This window comes from Bactrocera tryoni, chromosome 2, assembly GCF_016617805.1.
Source record: "Bactrocera tryoni isolate S06 chromosome 2, CSIRO_BtryS06_freeze2, whole genome shotgun sequence".
Classification (NCBI taxonomy): domain Eukaryota; kingdom Metazoa; phylum Arthropoda; class Insecta; order Diptera; family Tephritidae; genus Bactrocera; species Bactrocera tryoni.
The window spans coordinates 7,754,422-7,775,743 of record NC_052500.1 but is presented as its reverse complement, the minus strand read 5'-3'; the positions used below and the strand labels follow the sequence as shown (position 1 = coordinate 7,775,743).

General features: G+C 33.0%; 1 protein-coding gene across 12 annotated transcripts; it reads right to left on the bottom strand.

Moving 5' to 3' along the window:
- Nucleotides 1–1,785: 1,785 nt before the first annotated feature.
- LOC120768017 (striatin-3) lies at nucleotides 1,786–20,955 on the bottom strand. Of its 12 annotated transcripts, none has more exons than XM_040094467.1 (6): nucleotides 20,893–20,955; nucleotides 18,140–18,913; nucleotides 6,026–6,455; nucleotides 5,737–5,952; nucleotides 3,909–3,965; nucleotides 1,786–3,278 (listed from the first exon to the last, which is right to left on the bottom strand). In XM_040094467.1, exons 2-6 carry the CDS (start codon nucleotides 18,533–18,535, stop codon nucleotides 2,113–2,115), a joined length of 2,265 nt encoding a protein of 754 aa, XP_039950401.1. In that variant the 5' UTR covers nucleotides 18,536–18,913; nucleotides 20,893–20,955; the 3' UTR covers nucleotides 1,786–2,112. The 12 variants fall into 12 exon arrangements, with proteins under 12 accessions (XP_039950401.1, XP_039950398.1, XP_039950403.1 ...); XM_040094464.1 differs by lacking the exon at nucleotides 20,893–20,955 and adding an exon at nucleotides 20,701–20,813; XM_040094469.1 differs by lacking the exon at nucleotides 20,893–20,955 and adding an exon at nucleotides 20,742–20,794.
- Nucleotides 20,956–21,322: the final 367 nt, after the last annotated feature.

Below are 21,322 nucleotides of genomic sequence, written 5' to 3'. Positions count from 1 at the left end.
GCGTTTTTTTAAAACCAAGGCATTTTTTAAATTCAATTGAGATGTAAACTTTAACAAAATATACTTCAATTATTTAATTATTATTGACATAATTTGGTTTGCTTTACTTAACCACAGCATTATTTAGCGCAAATGTACTCTTTCTGGAAGCCAACTTAGCATTTTTTCATGATAAATATTATGTTTACAAATTATGAATATTTACAACTGCGAGTATAAGTTAGATGAGTCTGGACTTAATAGATAGAGCAGACATGTCGTTGCAAACAACAACTATTTCAATAAATAAATGTATAAACTGCATTGAAAATGTTTAATGAACTGTTTGCTTAATATGGTTAATGAGCTGCGTTAAGCTAATTCGGTTTGTAATGAATTACGTTTATAAAATACATTTAGTTTTGCCTACGTGTAATTTTTGCTAAATTTTTATGCAGTGTCTAGTTGTCTACACAGTTATTTATGTCCAAAAAAAACGAAAACCTGTTCCGCAAGAAAAAAGTATGCACGATGAAGTATCGGAAAGTTGGTTAATAATAAAATATTATTTATAATATGCTCATAAAATGTACACGATTTTATAAATGCCACTATTTTTCATACTTAATTATAACTCGAATACTCTAATACGCGGCCTGTTTGTAGTACATTTTTCTTCTATTTTTTTCTTGTTGCGTGATTGGATTGCTGCTAATAGTTGAATGTAATACTTTTTTTTACATTTCGGGGTACGAGTGATAGGAATAGGACGGGATTTTGCGGAAAATCAGTTAGGCGAATGAAAATTAGCAGTTATTTTATAAACTAGTTTTATGCTTGCTGCATTCGTGTAGTTGCTCGTTTTTTATTCTAAACCATATGAAGTCATATTTATACGATTTTACTGTTGCTAATTGTTAAGTGGAGGATACATCGAATGATATACTCAACCGAATGATGGGTATATAGTGTATTAATACATTTTCTTCTATACATATATTTCATAAGCAGATGTTAGCAAGAAATGAGCTTTTAGTGATGAAGAACGCCATTACTAATTATTAAATCTAAAAAAAAAAATTGTATTTGTATAAAAGCCAAAATACGAATTTGAAACAATTTCCTGTTTCTAACGCCAATATTTATTTATTTTAAACTTAGAAAAAATTAGTTTATAAGAAAACACTCGGTTAATTGAAAATATTAGTTGTTTATGTTAAAAAAAATGAATCCATATATAAGATCACTACGGCTTGCATTTTTAAATGCACCGCATAGACAGTCACGTTTCTTTTGGTTACAATTTATTAGCTTTTATTTTTTGTTCGAAAACTCATTTGTTTTCATCTACGCTAAAAGCTGTCCGAAAACCTGAAAAAAGAACGGCCGCATCGAATTTGAAATAAATCAAACAATTGTAATTGTAAACTATATATATATTTAATATTTATTCATATACTTAATACATTCATGTGTTGAGTATATCATTCGATTTTAGCTTGCGTTTGCAAATCCTCTCTAGCTCTAATTACTAAGACATGGGAAACACTCATGTCATTATGAATGCTCTTTAATTTAATTTTATTTTCTTGCATTTTGTAGTTGCTGTTTGTTTTTAGAAAAGTTGTATTATTTATTTATTTGTTTATTATGCATATATATATATATATATATATGTATATATATAGCAATTTTCCTTTTTGTTGTTGTATGTATGTAGTAGAAATGCTTCTTAATCCATATTTTTATAATAATAAATGTATCATATATATATATATAATTAGTTGTTTGTTTTTGTTACTTCTGTTTTGTTAATTTAAACCAACTACAGCTCTACTTGCACTACAATTCTTCAATCGTTCAACTGCTTGCTTGCTATTTGACATCCTCCTGCTCCATTAACTCTCTTAACAGCGTGTCGTGTTTTACTAAATTACTCTGCTACTCTTCCTTCGTCGCTTTTATCAACGTCGCATGGTCCTCTTAAAATCAATTTTCTCAACTCATTGCTTTCACCATCATTTTTTAATGACGCACACACACATATATGTTTGTTATCTAGCGGGTTGTTGTTGTTTGGTGGTGGTGGTGGTTGTTTTGCTGATGATTTTGATTAGGCCAAAATATGCATATTTAAACAAACACCTTGGCCAAACCATCCGCCCCAGCGCTAGCGATGTATGGCTTAGTAGCATGGAACGCCACATCAAATATACTCTCATCGAATTTCTTGCGATGCGCTGTGATCTCCTGCACACATGTCTTATTGTCTAAATTCCAAAGTCGTATCGAGCAATCGTGTGAGCCCGATAGCAAATACAGGCCATGCGCGTCCACAGCAAGCGACGTGACCGGTTCCAAATGTGCCACCATCGAATGTATCAACGTACCCGAAACGTTATCCCAGAAGCGTATATGTCGATCCTCATGCGCAGTGATTGTTATAGGCAGCGTCGGATGCGATACCACTTTATTAATGAATTTCCCCGTATTGCCAGACATCTCCTGTGTAGCCTCCAATTTGACCACCTGCTTGCCGGTTTCCGTATCATACACAATACAATGAGCGCTATTATACGCCACCACAATGTGATCGACTTCATTGCGCACGAAATCCACAGATGATGGTGTACCTTCAGCCTCGGAAGCAGTGTAGGTGCGCAATAGCGGCTCCTTGGTGTACGGCGACCAGAGTTTCACGGTGCCATCGGCTGAGCATGACACAATATTGCTATGCATCGTAGTCAGTCCCCACACAGCGTCTGTGTGACCCTCTAATGTGCCTGAATGTACGCCCGGATCGTAGCAATCATAGGGATCGATGTTTGGCGATGGTAGCTGCCAGCATTCAATATTACCATCCAAACCGCCCGAATAGCAAACGTCACCGGTGGTGGACATGCCGAGACACAGTACGGGTCCGGTATGTGCACGGAACGTGTATAGTGGCTCCACATCGAGACTAGCTGACTTTTTGGCTTGTACCGTTTTCTGTAGATTCCACAATTTGAGTGTGTGATCTTCAGATGCAGTGATCAGCACCGGTTCTTCCGGGTGGAAAATCAATGAACGTACACCATCGAAATGGGAACGCAGCGTATATTTAGCGTTCCAAGTTTTACGGTAGCTACCAGTACCGCCACCAGTGCCATCCTTAGCGTTCGCATCGTACGAACTTTCCGCCTCGTTGTTCACCGTCAATTGTGCCAGCTCGCCAAGGCCGAGTGAGGCGTCAACTTCTTCATCGCCACCGGCTGTGACGGCGGTAATGAGATTGCGCCGGGCCGCGGCTGAGGCAGCTGCATTGTTAGCAGTGTTGTTCAATTGTTCCGTCGTATTCGATGATGAGTATCCTTGGAGGGGGAGGGCAGTTGTATGTCAGGAATAACGAGATCATTTAGAATAATTTTTTATCGAACAAAATTCGGTGGTATATATCAAATTGGAATTGACCGGTTTGAAAATAATCGTAGATTGGGAAAATTTTGAATATATTTCATAGAAAGGGAAAATAAAAATAGAAATTAATTAGTTGAATGTACAAATATATTTTCTATAAAAACAATACTAATTACATACAATATGTTGAAACACTTTAAGGTTTATGTATATGCTTCTATTATTATAAAACGGAAAGCCATGGTGAGAGCAAACAGCGATGGCAATATATTATTGATACTTTTGAAAATAGTTTATTAGACGTTTGTAAAGTGTAAAGAATGTGTTTTTGTAACTTAAACCAATATTTTATTTCAGTATTTATATAAATTTTTGTATTTTGTTTTAACAAATTTAAAAACAGTTCATGTCCTATGCTGTTTGCTTCCCCATCGAAATGCATTCACATCAAGAGTCATGAATTAAAAAGCAAAAATCTTAATAATAATTTTATTTAAGAAGGAACAACTATTTATGAGAATAATAAGCACCTTCGGTTATTAGATTTATATCATTCAGAAGCTGCTCCCCAACCTCGGCATCAAGATCTTTTAAATATATAAAAAATAAAAAAATAAAACAAAAAAATACAAAATAATTGTTGAAATAGAAAGAAGCGAAGAAAATTTCTTGTACTTTTGTTGTAGCTGATTTTTGTTTATGGTTTTCTTTGATTCGCTTAATGCGACTGCGCAAAAGCTGCGTGATATTATTGCAATGAAAATGAATTGAAATCGATTATACTTATATGTATGCATATGTATACGTACATAAGTAGTGAAGGGAATGGGATTATATTTTAAATAATACTAAAGTAACGTTATAATGTAAAAGAGCATTGGGAAAAGTAAAAAATAACGAAAGTCGAAGGTTTTTGATGCTTAGGAAAATTGCAGTATAAATATATGCTGGAGTAAGTTGTTTTCTAATGGAAATTTTACTGTTACAAAGTATGTGTTTACACTTACATTTTTTATGCAAAATAATTGTAGTTAAAACTTAGTCGAAGTAAGGTCTCAGAAAATATTTTGTCTAAATTTTTATTTATTACTACTTTGCAAATCAAACTAATATTTTAAATCAAACAAAACAAAAATGATACAACATTGGTGTTCGTGTTTATATACATAAATATGTACATACATCATTCTAGCATTCTAGTATGCAAGTTGGTGAAGAGATAAGGAAAAGCAAAGCGTGACTTATTCTTGAAATTAAGATTTTTTCAACTAATTTGTATAGTTCTATTGTATATTCCTATTTGCAATGTATGCCACAATACTAAAACTGTCATGTTTGCTTTCCTGTCGGCAAAAAATGTATTTACAATATGTTTATAAGGATTTTAGTAGAATATTTTTTGGACCAATTTCAATTTTTTTATTATCTATGGAGAAATGCGAAATTACACTATTTCTACACGTTTTTTATGAATATTTGTTTTTGTAGGCATTGTAAATAGCCCAAAAAATAAAAAAATCTAAACAACAGCCGGGCAATTAAAATCAACACAATTCAAAAACTAAAAATTATAATAAATTGAACCGTTTCCAACATTAAAATTTCAGATCGTCTGAGTAATAATTTTGTAAATTTTTCTCTCCTATTATTTTTAAGTGTTTCTTATCTTTGACAAATGGAATAGAAAGCAGCCAAATAGTTCGGCTCATGAAATAAGCCGATACTTTTTACTATGGTCCTTACTTATATCAAAGAATGATAATTATGAACTCAAATCGGCGGTTATAATTGAATTATTGATTTAAATTCTAATTAAGACTAATGAAAAAAGCGAAGTACGGAAAATTCACTCGAAGAAAAACTCATGGGTTATAATATTTTACATAAGCAAATTTCAAAAAATTTAAAGTGCTCAAACACTTTTTTATAATATTAATTTTGAAAATAGTTGCCCTACTATTGAGTGTGCATAAAGGGTGTGAATTTTGGTCAAAATACTATTTCTATATTCGGATATAAAGAAATTAAAAGCTTGCTCTTGATAAACGTTCTTTCAACACCAGCCATTACAAAGTGCAAAGCAATAAAAATAATAATTTTCATATTACCAAATTGTAAGATACGAAGATGAGCGATAGAATTAAATTAATAGTGAAAAAGCAAATGGCAAGAGTACGCATTTTAGTAAATAAGTAGAATAAGTTAAATGTAATAGACAATAATGGATATGTTAGTACGTACTTTCAAATATTTACATATGCACGTACATTTTTATATGAATGTACACATGTAAATATACTGATATAACAATAATTCAATTGGTGCTGTTGTTATTTAATGCGCAACTTTATGTCCTACCTTCGCTTATCAAATCCTTGCTACTTTTGTTACGTTTTGTTGTTTTCATATCGGTATCATCGTTTTCGCCAGAGACCATTTCGAGATCGTCAGAAATCTCATCGTCATCAGACATTTCAGTAGTACCAAGAAATTCGAAATTAGCCATTACCGCGGCCTCAGTATCCAAAATTATGGCATCATTTTGTTGTGCTTTTTTAGCTGGTGTGCGACGACCTATTGAACAAAATCGATTTTTTTTTTTTTTTAATGAAACAATAACATTTTGAAAATTATAAAATTAACTAACCCTCTGATTCCGCAGTACGTTTATTATTCTCATTGCCATTTATATTGGGGCTGACATTCTCCTCCTGTTCGGAGTTGTTATTGAGACCAAGTATTGAGCGCACTCGATTCGAACGTACATCGATTATATTATCTGTGTAACCGATTTCGGCCAAATACTGTCGTAGCATTTGTCTACCTTGCCGCCAAGTTGTATTCGATACTGAACTGTATGGTACTTCCGAATCAGGTGCTACTTCACTACCAAGACCCGCATCATCAGTTGGTGGCTTCAACTCATTCAATTGAGGCGGATCAGTACCATATTTGAGTCGATAGAATTTGGCACGCTCTTGTCGCAAAGCGTACTCTAACATTTTAATGCGTCGTGTCAGATCTGATTTGAGGCTTTCGAGACATTTTCGTTCGCCCAATAGCATTGCTATGCGCGCCTGGAAAGAAATTAATTGAAAATACAATTTACATAAATGTATGTACTAACATAAATATATTTATATTTTATTTACTTATATAATTGTGAGAAAATAATTAGGTTGATTAAATTTTAATATTATATAATATTAAAATCTTGAAAGCTCTAAAAAATCTTTAGTTAAAAATTATAAAAATAATTTACTAAGAATTCTTCGGTGAAGATTTTAAAAACAAAAAAATTATATATGTAAAATAATATGTTTCCGGTGTTGCATTTGATGCAAACAAGTTATTTGATGTAATGGAATTTTATTTTTATTAAAATTATTGAGCTCGATTAAGGGTATAACTTTGAGTTATTAGATAGATTAGGTAAATGAATTAGGATTTCACCTCGACCTAAGGACTATTGTGCCTTCTCCTAAGTCGCAACGATTTACTTAGCCCCAATATTCTGCTAAGTGTTATTGACGCGATGTGATTCCTATTTGGAAACATGGATCCAAGCCTTTATTCCGCGCCTACAGACTAATGTGCAGTTAATTAGCAGGTGTCCTGGAGTTTCAGGCTCCATGTCGCAGAACCGGCTATTCGCACAAGAAGCTAGACCGAGTTATATGTATAAGCGCTTCTTTAGCTTACAATGGCCAGTGTAGAAGGAGACAAGTAGCCTGAGTTTGTCCCTTGGAAGGTTGATTACATATTTAAACATTTTAAGCTTATAACCACCCATTAGCAACTTGAGTTAACTTACAAATATGACTCGTTTATAAAACAAAAAAAAAAACGTTTCTAAGTATCTTTGAAGTGTCTTTAATCATCACAGATTCTTACTAAATAGAATTAGCTTTCTTTTATAAGAATTTGCGCATTAATAAATCCATTTGCATTAAAATCAGAATTTTTTATAATACGATTAATAAACGTCAACTGCCGAAGCTAAAATACCCTTCACAAATACAAAAGTCTTCTTAGAATAACTTGATTTAGATCGGTCAGTTTGTATACCAGCTATAAGCCATATGTACATAGTGCTCCGATCTGAACAAATTTTTCAGAGATACAAATCAAAACGAACGGCCTAGTTCGTATAAGTATATGTACATATACCGACATTTATATATACATAAGTATTTATAATATTTTATAGGGTCCCCGATGCTTCCATCAGGGTATCACAGACTTCGTGGCAAATTTAATACAAATTGTTTAGGGTATAACAAATTATAATTGAATGCTCCCTTGCCTGATATGAGTAATTTCTACAAAATGTTGGCACATGTATTTATTTAAGTACATATGAATAAATGTATGTCCATATGTAAACAACGAAAGCAACCAATATTACATAACAATTGTATCAGCAACAGGAGCGTTTTAAAATATTTCGCATTTACAATTGATTATACAAATGTAATTATTAATTGCGAAGCACGATGCTATCTTGTTTAAAGCGCGACAAATAACGATGGGAAGGCATACTGTCGCGGCGCAACTCGTATAGGCCAATAGTACGTGCTGCAAACGCCATCAAGACAAACAATACTATAGCATGGATATGAGAAATATTAATTAAAATTCAATGGGTGTATGATAAAAAGGAAGCAAATGGTAGAAATTATATGCACATTACACAATCGATGCAGAGCGACAAATGAAGAAGCGATAAATATCGTACAAAAGATTGTCATTTAAAAGTGTGCTATATGTAGAGTGATCAAGCGATAAATGGATAAGGTAGGCAAACAGATAATATGTAATAAAAAATTATATAGTAGTTTTACAAACAAATAATGACAACATCCGCATTCAAATGTTGGAAAACCAAATTATTTCGCATCGAAAAGTTATGTGTTTTCAAAAACGAAACAAAATTATAAACATGTATTTTCATTAGATTAATTATTAGTTCACATTTTTTTGATTGATACCGAGATAGCAGCGATTAACAAATTGTTGTACTGACAGCTTATGCGAACAATCGTTGGTAGAGTTGCAAAAATCTACTCTAACAGATAAAGAATAATCAGAGTGTCCATCAGGTTTAAGTTTTTCTGAAATGACCGTTTAATTCATTTTAAATCAGAACTGGAGAGATCTCGCTATTCTAAATGTAGATGTAGCAAAGTTATGTTCTAAAGAAGATTGGTCTTTCTGTTGAATGCCGATTTCAGATACGCTGTCTGAATTCGAACTCATATTGCATTTGAACTGGTTTAGCTATCCATAAACAAAGAAATATACTTATTCCATTCACTGCTTGCTGTCTTTACTCTAATACAATATTATCACTATTTCAAATTGTAATCGTTATTTGAGCCTGTGAACTGGTTGAATACTTTAGCCGAACATACATACCTACCGCTTGGTTACAAATAAAAACACAAATAGTGGAAAAATCAGTCCGTAATATTACTTTTGGGATTTTGGGATAACATACGTTTGTTTTCTTTTCTTCTTTGTTGGACATTTCAAAGCTCAAAATGAAAACTGTCAAGTGAAGAGCGTCAGACAGGACGCAAAAAGAACCAATGTGTGAAGTAGTTGTGTTGAAAGCATTACGCCGTCCATGAATGGTGTTGACTAAATGTAAATATTAGTTTTCTCGTACAACTGTAAGTAGGTGTGGCTTCACGGAGAAGGGAGAGATATATATACATAAGTACATACATACATACATACATTGTGACAAAAAAGGACCTGGAAATTGTAAATAAAACATAAAATATTCATCAATATTTATATTGTCGCCTTCAAAAAAGCGGCTGTGGTGTGTCTTTTTGTCTCTGTTCGTTTTTTCCTCTCTATTCCGATGATTGTTGACTTGTTTGTATGCCAAACTCATAAACCCATGTCTTATCGGCAGTTACATATAAAGCTCTCTATGAATGTGGGATCGGAATTCGCACAATTATGCATGTCGAAAGAGATCCGCTTACGATACTCTTTTTGAAAAAAACTTCAGCTTTATTGGGGCGGGTCGAGCAAGAACCCGTTTCATACCCAAAATATCCTCTAAAATCATTCGAACGGACTCGTGAGAGATGTCGAGCTCTCTTGCCATCTGTCTAACACTTTGTTCCAAACTAGGCAACTATTCCGCATACGAAATTTGGTTAGAAATACAAAATTTGAGACAAATTCTTTGCTCGATATTTTTTATCCATTGTAAAAATCGCAACGCACTACTGAGTGTACCGATTTAAGCAGACGCCGTAAAAAAACCGTTTTACAGATCGCGCTCATATTGGCATAGTAATTAAGCACAGTCCTACCAACTTAGAAAAATACATTTTTTTGAAATATCATTTACCCAGGGAAATTAATTACAAGTTTCGGGAGCTTTTTTGTCTCAATGTATGCATCTCTACCGAGAACTAATGGTAATGGCACTGAAATTTGTTTTTTTTGTTATCGATATCTAAATGAATACACATATATTTATACGTATAGCCTGGTGTGATGATTAAAATAATATTTTAAAAATTCAGTCCGTAACCTATCTCTAGGAGTACCTTCGAAAAAATGTGTTCTTCTGTCTTTCGTTATCAACTCTGAAAGCAGCGTTTTGAAAAAAGACGCTTTTAAAGGTTTGCGAGCCGAATTACATATTTACAAGGGCGCTCATATCTCCGAAACTATTTGCTGGAAAAACTTCAAATTTTCAGAGAATATTTCCAAATATATGTATGTATATACATACACAAAAATCGATTTAAATTCGAAAGTTGATATAACCCCCGGAATTAGCTTGCTTATGTATACGTTTCCGTCCATATACATAGTATGTATATGTACCTGAATGTAGATTAGTGCCACCCTCGGAAGAAAACATTATAATTGTCCGTCGACATCAGCATTTTGTCGCTGGCGGTTAGTGCTAATTCAATTGTTAATTGATGGAATTATTTTGTTGCCATAACAGCAGTCCAACCGACCAATTACTCGGTCACTCAGTTAGTTAGTCTGCTAGTGTTCTGCGGTCGCCATGTCTGTCGACTGTTAACGCACATACAAGAGTATTTATATAATATGTTAAATTTTTTGAGGTGGGTGGGTGGATGACGTGCGCAGCAGGCGTCACTACAACACAAGGTATGCGTCATGGTTGTTGAAAGTCTTCATGTGGTAGGTTATTTTACCAGTCACGTAAGCCATTTTTCCTTGCAATATCCTTAATATTTATGAAACAAAATTAATTGAATTCAGTATACAATAAATTAATCACCAGCGAAGAGTTTTCAATAAGAGGTTTGCACAAAAGGGTGTAAATACTGTCATTCGCTGTCATTATATTTTACGAAATTGAATTACATTGAAATTTTTCGGATCAACATGTAATTATCCTGTGAAATGGATATTGTTCGGCTACTCTTTGTATACGAATTTACATACATAAGCACATACATATGTATATGTTTACGTATGTACTTACGACTTGCCAACTGAGCAAAAAAGCTTTTAATAATTAAATTTGCTTAGCGGGGGCAACTTAAAAAAAACTTGAAAATTAGGAAACGCCCAAATAGGGATATTTTCTTAACCAAACAAAAACTTTGTGTTTGAAAAGAATATTTTAAAACATTTTGTGGATAGACGTAACATTCCAAAAGATAAGTGGTCTCCGACGGCGATGAAAAAAAATGTCCGAGTCCGGAGAAGAAACCTAAACACAAATCGCAACTAAAAGATACTGTCCAATGACCTACAGTCGGATATAATAAAAAATTTACAAAATTACAAAATAATAAAAATTATTTTTAAAATTACAAATTTTAATAAAAGCGGTTTGGAGAAAAACTGATGGAGCTGATTGAACTAAATCAAAAACAATTTGAGATATAAATTTAAAATTTCCGTAAGTTATTTTTAAAGGTAAACTTTATCAAAATATGGAAAAAATTAGTTTATAATAATTTCTCACTATGTGTAAGTGTGCCCTTAACTCGAGCTCATCGATTCATTCAATTTGATTTGTATATCATATTTAGGATAAAACAAGTAAGTTTATAAATATGAACTAAGTTTAGAATCGGAGTAAGAGGATGATGAAGTAAATGAACATTTATTTACTAAAAATAATTACTACAGTAATGCACCTCTATAAATCATTGAAGAACAACTAGGAGGATACAATTATAAAACAAAATAAATTTCTCGCAAAAGATTAATGTTCACATTGGCAAAGCAAAGGTGTGGCAATTTGCGTACCAATGCTCCAATAACATATTTAATTCACAGTTACCCACTAATTTATTGAGCGCCGCACTGTCTCGATATTTCTGCCCTATACGCTTTTCTATGAATATGAATGCTCATAAAGGATAAAATATGAAATGAAAATGAAAAGAGGGGAAACCCGGCAAAGTACTCTTGCTGAAATAATGCTGACGTTTGACGTTTCCGCTCAACACATTCATTTAACAGCTGTTATGTACTGATAACTCTTTAGATCCGATACTAAACGCATACCTACATATAGGAGATAGAGCCACAAGCAATTGTGAAAGGACAGACTGCCCACGCCGCAACCACCAGTCTTGTGGGTGGTCCATAAACGTTCATATACCTATATACGTACAAATGCACATTAAGTTCTTGACTGATGGGTTACACCGATGGAAGTTGTTAAACTATTACGTGCCTCTTAAATGGAATTGAAGCTGAATGAGCTCATTTTTCCGGTGTACGGTGTACGTAAGAGCGTGCACTATGGTATTGTGTATGGCTTTGAACTTGGGTGCATGCGTGCTTAACATGGTGCGCAACAACACAAAACAACGAAAAAAAAGAAATAAGTGAGAGAGAAAATGAAGAAATTAAACGAGAACTCGCTAAAAGGGGACATAGAAAGGGAGTGGCGCAAATTAAATTAAAATTTCATTAGCATAATTATGTTTACTATGCTGCTGGAAACGCACAATCTCACAATATACGTACATATGTATATACATACATACGTATATATGTATCTGCAAAGTGTTTTTATGTGTATTGGAGTATAAAATGTGTCTATAAGCTCGTTAAGTAGACATTAATTAATGATAAACCACAGAAAGAGAAATGCAGGCAAATGCATTATGGTTTTGCGTTAGTAAACGAGCACTGAAAGCGCAATAACGCAGGAGCGCATTGCATGCAATTTTTTTAATTGATAAAAAAGTGTAGAATACTTTTACTTTCACAAAGCTACTCGTATTACAGTGAGATTTTAGTGTTTTGCTAATTTCGACATAATGCGATTTTAGCTCAAAATTTATTAATTTTTACAAAAAATAACTACTAGCTGCGGTCAAATAGAATATAATTGGTTGGCTATGCCCCATTTCGTCAGCATTTATTGTAGGCTAAATTCTACCAGGTCGATTCAAAAACTGAGGGACTATTTCGCTTATACACTGTTAAACAGCTGGCTAATTAATTACACATTCACTATGGAAATAGAATGATCGCATTACAACATTCGCACTAGCAATTTTGGAAAAAGTCGGCGGCTTCAAACTTTTAATTGCATGTGTTTTATAATTTTGTACATCACTGTAATCATTTTTAAGTAATTTTAGCTTTAATTACAAATGAAAGTTGCTAGTGCTTAATCGCGATAGTGTGTTTTATGTACAAATTGCATGTTCTTTCGATATTATTAGTGCTATTTTAATTTGCCACAAATGATGTGCGGCATTGCATTAACCCATCTTAAACGTGTAGCTTTCATTTTTTTTTTGTGCTGCAGTTCTCACCTCGACTACATCCACACGATTCTTTTGATTTTAAATTTTCTGGCGCTAATAGTGTTGCATGCCACATGCCACATGCCACCTGCCATACTCATACTCGTACAATGCATGCATGCATGCATGCGACTTTCCAGTCCACTCACAAATTTGTTAAATTGTTTAGCATTGAATAAATTTATACGCCCACCCATCACCCATTGCCAGCATTTTGAATATAAACTAGTATTACCCCCACTATGCTCACAAATGTTTGCATGTGCACACTATGCGGCGTTATCAACAGTAACGCCATCTCAGCTGCAACACATTGTTTGCACATTCCAGCTGCATGAGCATGTGTATGTATTTGTATGTTTCTATAAATGAATATTTGCTTATGGCTTTCTGCGGCTTTCGTATTTTTTAATTTGTGAATTTTTTGTGTCTTAAATGCTTTGGCCTCTGTAATGAAAGTTTAAGTGGGCATTGTTTTGCCATCATTTCAATTGTGTATCAAATTGCTGAATTGGGAGTGCTTAAATATATTTTAATTTGTTTCATATTATTTTTGGTAATTATACTTAGTCTTAAGATAAGATAAATAGACGAGGATTACACAGTGACCTTAGATTTTATACTGTGATCCCTGTTTGGAAACATGGATCCCAGGGCCTTAATGCTATGCAGTCGATTAGCAGGTGTTCTGGAGTTTCCGGCTCCATGTCGCAAAACCGACAATTTGAGCAAGAAAGGCCCATGTTATATACATATGTTCTTCGTCAGCTTTCAGTGGTCAGTGTGGAATTCGACAAGTAGCCTGAGTTTGTTCCACCATGTTAGTGGATGATGCTAAGCGGCCGAACTCATCAGGCAGTTCATTGACCGCTATACCTTTGTGACCGGGTAACATTTTTTCACCTTTGGAAGTTTTTGCGTAAATTTTACCTGTTTGCTTATTAAAAACTTAAAACTTGTTCAACAAACTTCTGTAAAATTCCTAGATTGATGGCTGTTACTGTGAACTTATGGTAGGTTTTTGAGGAAATTCTTTTGTCACACCAGTTAGAATACAGCGATGTTTGCATTGTAATCTTTTTATGCCCACCCTATTCATCGTATTCGATATTGGCAAGTGATTAAAATCTGAAGATAATATTTGGAGCAAAGCAATCAGGAACAGTTATCATAAATAATCAAATATTTGACGTCATTTAATTATGCAGTTTAGTATAGGTACTAAACGACTGAGTGAGATATTCCCCTGGAAGAGCAAAAATCAATTTAATGACGTTGTGCCCGCTGGCTGGTTAATATTAAAGTATAGTACTCCTGATATCTAAAAATAAACACTACAGCTCTTGGGCTTTTTTACATTTCTATCAATTGGGGTACTCACAACCCGTCGTAAAGCATCTTAAAATTGTAAAATTATAAATTTTTACACTTGTTTAAAAAAATTGTTGTTGGATTTCATACAAAAATGAGTTTACACATTTACAATTCTCAATGCTATGTTTTCGAATTCGTATAACTTATAACTTTATGAGACTTGTGAAAATCCTAAATATTTCAATATAATTCCAGCTTTTTCTCAAATCTCAATAAAGTCTAAAAACTCCAGTTGTGGAATGAGAATGGGTTACTAAAACTCTAGTAAGGTATGGGATTACTCAGCCATTATATACATACGAATCAAATAAACCTTCAAATAGAAGAGAGGAAAGGAAAAGGCAATAATGAAATGGTTCGATGTGCCCTCGTCAGCACAATCAAATAACGCCTGCAACCAGCGAACGCATCAGTACAAACACAGCAACAAAGATATGAACAGACAGTTGGGCGAATAAACAAGGCCGCTGTGACAAATGGCTGCTAGCTGACACTTGATGGTTTCAAAGTATGTGGTAAATGCTAAAAAGCACCGGTTTCCAACGATTAAAAATATACACATGTACAAGCAGAATGAAACTGGCACAAACAAGTTTATGTGGTGAAATTGGTGCAACTTCAAATAAGGTGTAGTTGTAAAGTAGTTCTTCCGTGAAAAAATTAAATCTTTCCTCAAAAAATGTAATAAAAACCCATGCTGTCGTACTCATTTAAATAGATATTCAAAAATGGTAGTAAAAATCGTGTTGCGAACAAAGTTGTTTCGGTAGATTGAAAATCTGAAGAAATATTCAAAGATACTAATTTCTCTGTAATAGTGAGTAGTCAGAACCCTTTGTCAAAAACTATTATGGGGATCTGAAGCTTTCAAACTATAATAATACTCAATTCATTTAACATCAAACCAAAAGAAAAGTATGTTGAACAAGATTTTAAATTCCTCTAATAGGAATAAACTACATTGCGAAAGTAATAAAATATCTATGTGAAAAAAATCAAACCCAATGAAACCAGTTAGTGACTAGTTAAATTTTCTGATGTCTAAAACTGTTTACATGTACACTATATAATAACAGTATGCAAGGTGAAGACCAAGAACAAGTATGCAGTAAGTGTGATTACACCGATTGCGCACAAGCAGCCACGCGCTCTTACTCGCTGCCATTCGTTCAGCAGATTGCTACACTTGTACATTTCGTAGCTGTTCGCTTTATTCGCAAAATGTTGTTAGGAAAATGACAACAAGTAAAGGCCGTTTACATTTACATTTGGTCCGGTTTGACGGTGATCAAGTTGTATTGCTTTAATGCTCATAAATATGTACACTTGTGTGCAAAGTGGGCGCCAACAATAGCCGGCCGGCAAGTCTATGAAAAGCCAACGCCAAGTTTTCTTTATATTTAGCAAAAAAAAATATCAAATTTACATACATATTTATTTAAGACAACCCGTTATGCGCACATATGGTCAACTTGCACAAATGCATTCAAATACATATGTACATACATACATACATACATATATATGTCGCTTTCCCATATTTGATTTTGTCTGCGTTGTTAGGTGAAAAGATTTGACAAAAGCTTATGTAAATTGCAAAGCAAAACAAAAAAATACTTTAAATAGAAGAAAGATCGGTAGCTAACTAGATGTTTGGCACATTCTTTGGACATAAATAATCGACTTTTAGATATAATTCTAATTGTTTTTAACATCTTATACTTCTTAAACGTAGACGTTAAATGATATCGCAAAGAATTGTTACACTACAAATATGAAAAAGAAATTTAAAAAGGAAAGATTTAAACGGAACACATCCAGGCGAGAAATAACAGGTCCATAAAAACTATCAATAATTTCAATTGCTATATGGCAAAAGCACCTATTTTATACAACTTCTCTCTTTAATGCTCATAACTTTTAAATACTTGTGCTTATAGTTATTTGTAAGTACAAATGTACAATAAAAAAAACAAAGTGTTAGAGAACATTTTTTGTTGGAGCGATATAGGACATGTACATATGTATGTATGTACATAAGGGTGTCCATTAATTCCAGATTTACTTTACAAAATAATGACATAAGCACGTTCCAATGCCGGACACGGACACTATTTAGGTAATATATATTTCAAATTACCTCCGGTAAACGGACAAGATTTTGTAAAATGTATAAAGAAAATTAGCTACAATATATAGTTTTTTTATTTTAATTAATTTGTGGAATTGAATTCTTTTAACATTATATTTGGAAAAGTTAAATCATTTAGCCAAGGTGTAAAAAAAGCTTTTTTACTTTGCTTCCCTTTTTAAGTATACAATCTGAAGCTTCGGAGAGCGTTTGCCAAAAAAGGAAACAATTTAGTAAATAACGGATACCCTAATGTATATGCGTTGACGCTGATTGCGTGACGTTGCTTCTTTTATAGCGAATTTTTGCGGAAATGAAGAAGTAGTGAGAGGCGCACATTGTGCTTTAAGAAAATGTTATACAATGAGATAAGTGGAATTTCAAACAAAAATACAGAAATATGTGGAAATTATATATATGTATGTACATATCTATACTTAGGAATACACATCCATACTATATAAAAAACGTATTGAAAATAAATGATCAATTAAACCTCCATTCACAATGTATTATTTTTTTTTACAAAGTGTGGATTTTTTTGTAATCAACTAATATACAAGTTTAAATGAACACCCCCTTGACAAAAACTGACAACAATATCGATTTATTTGTTTCGATTCAGTTAGGAAACAAAAAATGTCAACAAAATCGATTTCCTTTTTTCAATCCATTTAAGAAACAAAAACTTCAAATACACTCCTAAAAAGATATAAGATACTTATTAGAAGCACACACAACATCATCATCTTATTAATACTTCATTATCATTTTACCGATAAGCGGCTATGTGTAATCATATTCTTATGTCCTCCTGCACAACATAAAACTATTTTATAATTTGAACGATTAGGATTGATTTAGATAATATTATTTAATTGTTTGTGCAGAAAATGTGTTGAAATACAAAAGAGAAAAAGGAAAATGTGAATAATGGTTGAAATTTGCAATTATAGGTTTGTAATATTAATTTATGGAAGCACAAACTGAAAGCTGTATTAACTGTAATATGTAAGTTTGTAAGACAAACAGAGCATGACTAATGTAAATGACTGTAAATGAAATGCATATACATATAAATTCGGCAGTAAACTCGGTAAAGAAATGAAAGGAAATCTTAGTTGTTTTAAAATAGTATCTACAAATATATAACCCAAAAATATACTTATTTATAAAAACATGAGTCGATTTTCTATCGTTGGAGTTTACTGAAGCGATCATAAGCGAATAACACAGATTAATGAAATGGAAAAATGCAATTTAACATATTTAAAATACACATGAACATGAATATAAAACTGATAGGAAGGAAAAATATATTAATATTTAGCAACTAAAGAAATATAGGTTACATATGTACATGTAGATGACAGTCTAAATAAATCAAACTAAAATGCATGTTCACTGGGGCTACTCAAGCTTAAATAATCTCGAACTACACGTTTATTATTAATTTGGTTCTCACCTGTAATTCTGCTCTATCAACATCCCATTGAGACCGTTCTAACTCGAAACGGGACCATTCATGCTGTATAAAGTGTAGAATGCCTGGTATGGTATATTGTGGCGTAGTTTGTTGATTGTTCTGGCCGGTAGACCCGCCACCTCCACCATTGCCACTATCTTCACTACCATTGCTTCCGGTACCAAGACCTACAGTTCCGGGCGTACTATTATTACTAATGCCAATCCCTCCAGCTCCGACGACACCGCTCAAACTGTTGTTTCCGACACCACCAACACCGCCAACGCCACCTACACCACTGGCGCCGCCACCGCCAACAACGCTACTACCGCTTGCACCACCCGCACCGACGGGTTTATTATTTATGCCGGTTGTTGCTCCTGAATTAGTGCCCATCGAGATTTATTTTTATGCTAACGCGTTTCCGAATATATTGCGATTTTAACTTATAATTAATTGTAAGCCGTTGGAATTTTGTTGTATTTTTGCAACAACTTTTTGTTGCAGACGTTGCAATAAACGAAGTTTTTATATTTGCACTTAAAGGTTTGCTTATATAGGTTTTTGGACAAATTTAGTTTCGGTTTTTGCAATTTTAATATGATGTTTTTTATACGAAGTTATCCGATGGCTTTGTAGAATTACAATTTATTTATATTGCTTTTTTGTTTCATTGGTTCTTTATAAAATATTTCTTAAAAATATTTTTATCGCACTGTTTTTTGGACTAGGCAGACTTTTCGCCCGATTCAATTTATGATGCTGTGAGTGATTCTAAAAAAAATAAAACTTACGTAAAAACAATAATAGGTTCATAATAAAAATAATGATTTAAAGGTTATTTAAAATTGTTTTTTCACTAGCTTTAATTTTATTGCTTCAGTTTGAGAATGGATTCCCGGACGTAAGATAAATAGAAAAATCACTTGAGGATCTATGAAAAATTAAGCACTACGCACGAACCGGCCAACTCAGCACTAGGTCTGGCTTTAATATACATATGTATAAGTATTTAATTTGTTATTCTACTAAATATCAACAAGCTGATGATGTAAACAGTAGAAAATTAATTTGTCAGTTGGTTGATATTTAAGTTTTTTATTTGCGAATTTTTGGTTTTGTATATATAAAATGAACACTGAAATAGTGGAATGGTCACGATATTACTTTCCACCCCTGCACACCTTGAGGGTTGGACGAGTGTCTGTAAAGAAATGAATGACTTCAACCTGCTTTCACTGTTTTACCTTTCACATTTTTATCTGAAGCAATTTAGATATAAATAAAAATAAACATTTTTTCCTATAAATTTATGTTAAATTAAAGCAATTTCGCAATCCTTTCCATTTTTGTAACCGTTGAAAATTCTTTACGCAGAAATCCACTCTCCTCACAGAAGAGTGTGAAAGTAGACGGAAAAAGACTAAATGAATATGAGTGAAAAACAGCCGCAAGAAAAATTTACGAAGAAAATCGAGAAGCCCTGCAAAAGTACAAAAAAAAATGCCAGAAAGAGAAAATATGATGCCGAATTGAATGATTTTGTAAAATATTAGCACTATTAAATACTAAAAATAAGAGAGACAAAATGTAAATCACAACAATAAAAAGCTGAAAACTCGATAATTTTAACTTATATTGATAAAAAAACAATACATCAATTAAAGGATATAGAAACTTCACATTTTTAAGTGTACTGAATGATTCTGGCAACTTTATAGTATGTCAAAAAATCTCCATTATTTGCAAGAGAGAGTACGTTTTCTCTTTTTAACGCCTTTTTATTGGTAGATAAATTGAAGTAAACACTATATTCGTTTCTTTCTTACACATTATCTCCTTTTCTATGAATGACGGAATTAGTCAAAGGGTGTTGCCAACCATAGATAAAAATTATAGACAAAGAAACAGAAACAGAGGTACGCATCGACCAAAAATACGAGGATCCCCGAACTCGACGCAATGCCCAATCGCGTGTGCACTACACCTATTTCCTCCGAGACGATATACAATGTTTTGTTGATTGTTTCAACGGCTAAAGAAATCAATTTTATATCGTTTGCGAAATTTGTTCCCCTCGGTCATTCATTGATACTTCTGCCCGTCTTAGCAGGTCAACAATGGGAGGCAATGAACTTTTCCATACCAAAGAATTCATTTGGAGAATAATCCTCTTGTAACAATTACAAATCACTTTAAACGGATGAGACCAGCAACACTAATGTTATCCTCACTCACAAGAGAAATTCATATTTTAAAAAAGAAATCTTTCAAAATAAGTACACAATGAAAATTACACAATGATGGTAATGATCTGCAATAGTCTCATACACTTCAACGATTTATCACTTTAAACTATTTGCTTCAATATCAAGAATTCAAAATACGCTGCTTAATGAATTAATTAATATACACGTAATTTCAACAATCACTCATAATTCAGGACTACACTAAAATATTGGTTTATAAAAACTTTGTCACTGGCAGCAGATTTTCGTGGACCGAACAGGAATGTTTCCGATTCCGTTCTTTCTTATTCCTTTTGTCTTTTTCTCTTTTACCGAAAAAAAATACTCGTTCTTTATGTCTCCTGTCCACGTACTTTTCTTCAGCTTTGTAAGCTGGTAAAGAATAATCTTAATCAACTTGCGTATATATTGAAATAAATCACTTTTTGTTTTTAATTTGTTATATTCAAAATTTTCTATATTTTGTACGTTTATTTAATAAATAAGATTTTATGTGAAAATTACCGAGAGCAGAAAACTATACACTTTCTATTCTCGCCCGTGTTGTTGAAACTTGAAACTGGAGTTGCCAGAGAAAAAGTAAATAAATAAATTAAATCTGATAAAACCTGTAGCTGATGAGAAACCAAACTCAGATTATGAAATGAAGTTTTTCAAAGTCATATAAAATGTTTACACTTATATTAAAAGAATTATTTTTTATACAAATTGAAATGTTTAAATTACAATAGTTGTTCATTTCGAGGCAGCTCTGAAAACTCCACCGAACAAAACATTTTAAAGTCTTTCGCAAATGCGAGAACGAGACACACATATTTTATACAATGACAAGAAATTGGTAATGGGAAAATGGCGGATTATACCTACACCTTCACAATTTCTAGTTATTTACTATGCCATTTATTGTGACAAACTCATTTATGTCCCAGTTCGA

Bases quoted from the DNA above. Each gene is read 5' to 3' on its own strand.
- LOC120768017 (XM_040094473.1), bottom strand. From the start codon at position 18,535: ATGGGCACTAATTCAGGAGCAACAACCGGCATAAATAATAAACCCGTC. The intron at 5,953-6,025 runs GTTAGTTAATTT...TTTGTTCAATAG, and splicing joins ACGTACTGCGGAATCAGAGG to GTCGTCGCACACCAGCTAAA. The intron at 3,966-5,736 runs GTAGGACATAAA...TATATTTAAAAG, and splicing joins CAAGGATTTGATAAGCGAAG to ATCTTGATGCCGAGGTTGGG.